The sequence below is a fragment of the Notothenia coriiceps genome, unplaced genomic scaffold (genome assembly GCF_000735185.1).
Source record: "Notothenia coriiceps isolate Sejong01 unplaced genomic scaffold, NC01 NC01_scaffold00015798, whole genome shotgun sequence".
Taxonomy (NCBI): Eukaryota; Metazoa; Chordata; class Actinopteri; order Perciformes; family Nototheniidae; genus Notothenia; species Notothenia coriiceps.
Window position 1 is genome coordinate 136132 of NW_011348499.1, and position 7608 is coordinate 143739.

The 7608-nt window shown below is 41.2% G+C and overlaps 1 protein-coding gene across 1 annotated transcript in view; it reads left to right on the top strand.

Annotated features, from left to right (window-relative positions):
- Window positions 1–7608, top strand: part of arhgap10 (Rho GTPase activating protein 10) — a 58830-nt gene that overhangs the window by 13213 nt on the left and 38009 nt on the right. The window contains exons 2-3 of the mRNA XM_010775546.1: window positions 1118–1144; window positions 2434–2437. Of these exons, the coding sequence (XP_010773848.1) occupies window positions 1118–1144; window positions 2434–2437 (31 nt within the window). The remainder of the gene's footprint in view (window positions 1–1117; window positions 1145–2433; window positions 2438–7608) is intronic.

Genomic DNA, 7608 nt, shown 5'->3' on the forward strand with positions numbered 1-7608 from the left:
AGTTAGTTAGTTATTATCGTCGTCGTCGTGTGTGTGTGTGTGTGTGTGTGTGTGTGTGTGTGTGTGTGTGTGTGTGTGTGTGTGTGTGTGTGTGTGTGTGTGTGTGTGTGTGGTCAGATGGGCATTTCTCGTCTTCTAACTTAGAAGTGCGTTACCTGTGGAGTCAGTGTGTGTCTGTAAGTGTGTGTTTGGTGCACTATAATGAACATTCTTGCAGCATAAAGGCCCTTTTGTCATAGTAGAAGGAGAGACGGCCGTGTGTGTTAATGTGCATCTGTACAGCATGTGCATGTATGGCAGACAGAGGTAAAGAGCGAGAGGTCGGCGCAGCCTGGTACTCAGCTGCTGAGGCCCTGTGTGTGTGTGTGTGTGTGTGTGTGTGTGTGTGTGTGTGTGTGTGTGTGTGTGTGTGTGTGTGTGTTTGTGTGTGTTAGAGAGAGATACTGAGTGTACAACAAGAGACAGAATGACAAAGACAGAGCATTGAATAAGTCTCATTCAGTATCATTACACAGTGTCACGCGTCGCCCCAGCTGATTTAAAGTCCTTTAGAAATATCCAAGTCTCAATTGACCATTTGCTAAGCCCCGCCCCTCATAGTTACTGTTGCTAAGCTTGGCAACTTTCGAATTTCACAGAACAAATGCCGTTTACAACGATAACGATAAAAGGTTAACCACCAAACACTTTTTGAGTTTTTTTAAGCAAAGTTGTTTTAGCATTGGCTGACTAGATGTTATTAGCTTTAGCTAGCGACCGACCTTAGCTAACATTAGCTCCATAAAATAATATTTGTGAGTAGAATAAAATGTAAGAACAAAATTAAAGATTAAATCGTGATGTTTGTTAAATGTCTGTTTCCTTGTATCTCGTCTTAAATATGTGTCCTTGATGTTGCAAATGGAGCTGCTGTGATGCAAGAAAAATGTCAGACTTGATCTGACTATAAAGTATAATTGTATTTTATCGTATTAAATGCTGCCTCCAAATATTACACTTCATTTAAAAGGGGAACCCTGTGATATGAGTCTTTAAAACTCACTTGATAGCAACAAGATATCCTGCTTCATGATTGTTTGGTTGCATAGTTTACATACTTGTTTAGCATATTAAATAGGATTTTTTCACTTTAATCATTGCAACCGTTTTATGATAAAAATGGATGTGTCAGTTAACACAACACTCCCTCAGGTAAAGAGTTTGTTCATAAACAACCGACAAGACCATGGCGAGATGGCACTAACGTAATTAAACACTAACTGTGACTACTTCAACATGCTGATGGTTTGAAAAAGAAATCCTTTATTTGCGTTGGCAAAAAACAGAAGACAAAATATTGTACTTTTTTTTTTCAATGCAGCAATTCTATTTGTGCACCATATCAGGACACTATGAAAACAGCTCCATCCTCTTTTCCAAATATGTTCACGTCTGGTTCCAAAAACCACAACCACTGTAGCTTCAACAAATGTTCAATTAAAGGCCTCTTTGTGTTTACAGTGTATATATATCTAAAAAGCAATAAAAGGTTTTCTTTTTAAAAGCCATTTATTTCCGACCGAAGCTCCTCAGACAGCTTGTAACTTTATCTCATTAACACCTCATTAACTGCCTATAAGTACATTTAAATCCACACGAAAGGATTACAGCCGACCTGGAAGTATTCACTCATCACAGTACATGGAGTAATTCTATTCATAAACTTCATACACAAATAGTTCTTCCCATTCATTCACAAGAGATAATACTAAAACAGGTTTTGTTAGTGTGGTGCAACAGCTCACAACTTTGTTTACAGTCAAGAGAAACATTGCAACATCAAGACTAGAAGAAGCAGAACAAAGCGCCTGCGGCCTTTATTTATAGAGGCAGCAAAGCGATCAAGGATTAAGAAAATTACAAGCATGGGCTTTACTAACTTTTGTTTTATATTTCACGTTATAGAAACATGCACACAACAGTCAGAAATGCCTTGAATGAACATTTCAAACCACCGCTTTCCCCTTAAGAACCTCTTGGTTTTTACTGTGTTTACAGATGTGCACAAAACTGAGCAACCCTATCTGAAAGCATTAGACATTTAGCAGTCAAAACAAAGCCCATCCTTTAAGTGTCAGGGGAGGGAGTCAATACATTTACCGTGCAGCTGGACATCATTTATCTGCACAGTATCTTATAGGAGACCTGGGAAAAGTCAGAGCAGAATGTAATTGGCATCTTTCAAAAACTCTCCTTTTCTAGGAACCAAAGCCTGAGGAGGTCTTGGCTGAGGAACTCACTCACGGTTTCTGAGAATGAAGTTCTGTGGGCAGGACGGTTTGTTTTTAACCTTTCAATTGAGGATTAACTTGAGACCTGTTGCTCAAACATTACACTAATCCAGGCATAAGTTAAACAGTCCATCCTAATAGTCAAATATCTGAAAGACAGCAGAAGCGTAAATCTGGAAAACCACAAAAACAAAGCAGTTTCTCCAACGGTTTCAGCTGACAGTTCCTGGAAGCTTGTTGATGCAATTGTATCAAGAACAACACAGACGAAGGGCAGATGTTACGGATCCCACTCTCCAAGGACAGTATTAGTAACAGCTTAGTGTCATAATCAATAGTAGTAGATCATCTTGATTTTGCGTAGTCTATGCCTGAAATATGAAAGAAAAATGACAACTCACTTGTATAAATAATCTTTTTTGATACATTATTGTTTGTGCTTGTGTGGTGATGAGAGTTTATGTTGGTTATTTTATCTACGGTGTTCATCCTTCTACTAGTTTAGAGTATATTAAAGTGGATCTCAGAGGGGATGTTAAGCTATGCAATGCTCTCAGAAAATTAATTACAGTGCTCTTCAATTCTGCATTTGATTAAAAAAAAGGCCACGAGCCTGGATGGGTTACTATCACCTGAGATAAACATGGGATGGGAGTGCCATATTGTATAATTCCAAAAACATTAAAAAGATAACCTATGCTTTCACCCCTTTGTACCCTAGCATGGGTCAAAGTGGGACACATGTTTCCTTTAGTGTGATTCTCTGTTCAGGTAACATTAACATAATGAAATTCCTGCCGTTGAAGTGATCATTTTTCTGAGGATTATGGGATTGCAGAGGTATGTGTTTAATCACTGTTGACAACCATCACACCCCTGAGTGTGTGTGTGTATTTGAACAAGATGGAAAAACGTTGTGTGTGTGTTGCACAATGTTGGTGGTCTGATATGTTTGTATGAGAAAGAAACCAGAGAAACAAATATGTGTGGCATGTGTGTATTTGTTTGTAGAGTGTTCTTTTTTTGTGTCTACTTTTCTTTGGTTCCTTTATTTTCCGCTCATGCTGACAAACCCATACCGCTGTGTTTGAAGGGTTTCTGTCTGCTCTTTCCTTTCCTTGTCTTTCTCTCTTTTTAAACCTTTAATAAAAAATGTTGAGTGTCATACAGGGTCAAGCTGAGACTGCATTGTCAATTATGTTTTGAAGGGAAACATATTTCCTCATGGACGTTTATTTTTTGACTTTATGTCATATTAAAGTCCTCATAGGTTGTGACTTTGAAAGTGAAACCAAAAAAAGCCATAGGTCTATTTTAACTTACTTTAAATTATATACGTAATTTAAAAAACAAGATTTAGTTTCATTATGGTTTTGATTAACTAGAATTTGGGAGAAAACATTTCTCCTCAAAAGACAAGTGATCATGCAGTTTAGTTAGGGTTAGGGTAAGGTAAAGTCATTTTGTTAGAGACAGGGTTGTTGGTTTTGAGATATGTGTCTCTAACACTGATGATGTAGCATGGCTTTGCTCCTATGCACATGGTATATGGAGGTCCCTGTTATCTGGGGTTCCCAGCTTTAGAGAGCTGTAAACTCCCAACAGTGGAGCCTCTGTGCTTTTACAAGAAGACATCTGACCTCAGTTAACTTAACAGAAATACAGCAGAATGTTTTTGTTGGGCAAACAAGCACAAATACATGTGACTTGGTATACATTGGTTTGGAAATTCAAATAGAATCATGGATAGGGACAGGCCTAACTTAAGATATGGTAAAACTTGGACAATATTTGCTTGGTTTTCACCCTGATGTCCATTTCCAGCATTTCGACAACCTAGATTTGGTACAAGTGGAGAATAGAGAGAAAGAGAGAGAGGGAGCGGGTGAATAAGTCGTTTGTTTGTCTCGCTGTCTCTCAGGCCTGGTGCTTGGTGCCTGGCGTCCAGGGTCATTTCCTTTCATAGCGACCACTGCCATCCTTGCATTAGCATTTTCTCCGCTGTGGGGGTAACACTTGAGTGTGAGAGTGTGTGTGTGCTGGGTTGCTTGCACACTTCGGGCCTTATTATGCAGGGACTTGGGAAGACAGAGAGAGGGGAGCAAATCCGAGACATCGACCTGACGTCGCTGAGATCCACCATGCCAGCCAGCGGGCCCCTGCAGGTGAGTGCCCCCTGTGAGAGAGAGAAACTGTGTGTAAGAGAGGGAAAGACTGGGAGAGAGCTGGTTAGAGATAGAGCAGACATAGAAAGATGAATTAAGTTGTGTTATAGATGCATCTTTCTATCTGTTTAGCAAAGGCCTCTCCTAACACTCCACCTTTCTGTTCCCCCCTCCGACTCCCCCTTTCATCTCCATTCCTCTCTGGTCTATCTCCGACTCTGAATCTCTGCTCCTGTCTTAGCTTTGCCGCAGAGCTGTGGTATGTCCTGTCTGTGTGAGAGCTGAGATCATAGGCTGGCTGTGTGTCTCTCTGGGTTCAGCCCAGCGTTTGACTCTATTCTGAGACCAGGTTACGATCGCAACATCCATCAAAAATCAATTAGGGCCCGGGTGCAAAGTCTAATAAAGTCCTCTAATGCAGCAACGGGTCAACAGAACAGGTACTCCCCAATGCCAAGAAAATAGGGCAAGGTTTGAGAGCATGAAGAGGATTTATTCAGTGTATTCCCTTCTGAAGGTATTTTTGAAGAATCACATATAGTAGTATTTTATTCATTGTTCAAAACAGTATAAAACGACTTTCTATCAGTTACTGATATATTTAGCTACACAAAGTGTGTGTGTGTGTGTGTGTGAAAAGGTGTATCTTATGTCTTAGCTATAACAAGGGGCTTTCCCTTTAAATCTACTTTTTTCTCGGTAATTTCCAAGTTGTGTTTTTTAGTTCAGCTTTTCAGATTGTTGTTAATCAACAGTGGAAAAGAAATACATCACAGATAACTAACTTACCAAGAGATAACATTTTAATTTCAGTCTAGTTGTGAATTTTACCCGATAGCAACTCAGTACAAATCTTATATTTGACTTCCAGTTGCAGCAGCAGTATGAATTTATTTAGCAGGAAAAATAAGTTTGCTGCTTGCTAACCACGTCCAAATATACCTCTCATGAATGCTGGTTCTGTTCATTCATTCACTTGAGCAAACATACACTTTCATTCCCTGACTTTCCCTGGTACAGTATGATGAGTCACTCTTGCATTTTAGTGAAACCTTGAACAATATCCTTTATGAAAGTATATTGCATCTCTGATTTTGAGTATCATTTGTCACAGTGATAACATAAAGCTGTTACAGTAGCTGGGGTATGTTTCATCAGCAATAAGCGAATATTATAAGCAGATGGATGGTGAAAGAAGATAAAGACCACCAAGACTGTTGGCAGAGACAGAGGCCATGGCCGTTTTTAACCATAAAACATCTAGCATCAAATAAAGCTGTTTACTTTGAACTTTACATAGCGTTAACATTATATCTTGTGGAGAATCAAACTGCCAAGACAAAATCATACAAAGTTACAGACAGTTATGTGTGTTTTTGATGGGTCAATAATGCTTTTTAGGAGGTGAAAGACATGAATGTATTTAGTGACAAGGCTGTGCTAATAAGCTAATGTTGGTGGCTAGCAAGGTTAGCCTTTCTGGCGCAGTTTCTTATCTAACTTAATGCTGTTAGGGGTTTCTTGTTACAGCCCCATGCTGGCAAAACGCAACATCTTACAAGAAACAGCGTCTGAGGGCTTCTTAATATTTAACAAACTATGAATGTGTCATACCCACTTGGGGGAAGAAACTCAGCTATCAGACAATATTAACAATTTTTAGCTAAACGAAACACAAGGGTAATACCAAGCCTCATTAGCACTAAGCGAAAAAATGCTAACGCACTTAGCACACAATTCACGGTAGAAATAATTTATACTTCATCGGTTCTGCACAAATAAGTTGCTATGAGAGCTACGAGAGTGTATGAGAGCTTCCGGTTTTGGGCTTGCTGGCTGCGCATCACCCATTTACCAATGGTAATGTTTAGATGGATTTAGGAACTTCCATCTCGATTCTATTGGCTCTATCGGTTAAAAAGATGTGTCAATCATCAAAATCGACTGATGGGTTTCAGAGCAACCCAGTCTCACGGCATTCCGTGTTATAATCACGAAATTAATTTAATCTATTGATTCGTGTTAAATTAATTTCGTGACTATTACACGAAATGCCGTGAGACTGGGTTGTCCAGAGACATGGTAAATGCACCCAAATGACCCCAAAAGTGGGTCTTTTTTTCTAAAGAGTTGGTGATTCTTAAGCTGCAGCCACACGGAGACAATACGGGTCGTATCCGCTACAGTTCTCTATCATATACACACGAGGCCGACAGGGAAATGCAGAAACGATAACGATGACGGGTCCCAAGGTGGGTAGATCTGCAGACGCAACGCTCAGGGGGGCCAAACGGCTCTGTGTGTGTACGCCCTATACGATAATTTCCTGATAATAATGACGCAATAGCCCCGCCTCTCCCCACCTCTACTGCTCCTCCCCGCATCATTGCTGATGTGTTTCGCCAACAACAACAACAACAACAGCATTCCTAGTGTTTCGAGCCAGGTCCCGGTATCGCGCAGGACAGTGCACCCAGTAGGAGCCTCCAGCAGACCCCCCCCCGCACGGTTCCCTCGTCCCTTGGAAGAGGCAGAGAGGTGGGTGTTTTTCATCTGCTGGTGGACTACCGGGGAGAACGTCCTGCTCGGGAGCTGCCTTTTACAGCAGGAGCACACGCTCGCCTCGGGGAGGGAGAAAAAGAGAAACAGCAGCCGCCGAAACAGTCAGAGCCCTGCCTCTCTCCCCACCGCTGCTGTTGTGTTTCGCCAACAACAACAATGGCAGATCACAGGGTTGCTTTTGTGCTTCAGACGCTACATGAACTACAGAATAAACAGAAGGGCAACCATGGCAACCATGCTCGGGGTTCTTATTCACTGCTTTTGGTGTATTTTGTGGCGGAAGTACAGTGCCACTTACAGGCTCGGGATATGTACTACAGCGTCTCCAGCGGGTCGAGCGGTCTCGTGTGGACGGACACGTTTCTGGTGCCAATTGCGTGTGGACGGAAGACTTTTTTGATATCGAATTCGGTTAGTTTTCGTTACCGTCTCCGTGTGGCTAGGGCCTTATGGCCCGTCCACACAGCAGCGTTAAAAAAATCTTGGAGGTAGGCGTGTCTGAAAGTTTGGGGATTTTTATATATAAATATACTGAACGAGCGTATTTAGGGGCCCCAAAAAACCGAAACATACGAGCCCCGGCCCTCTAAGTACACTCGAACCAACAACAG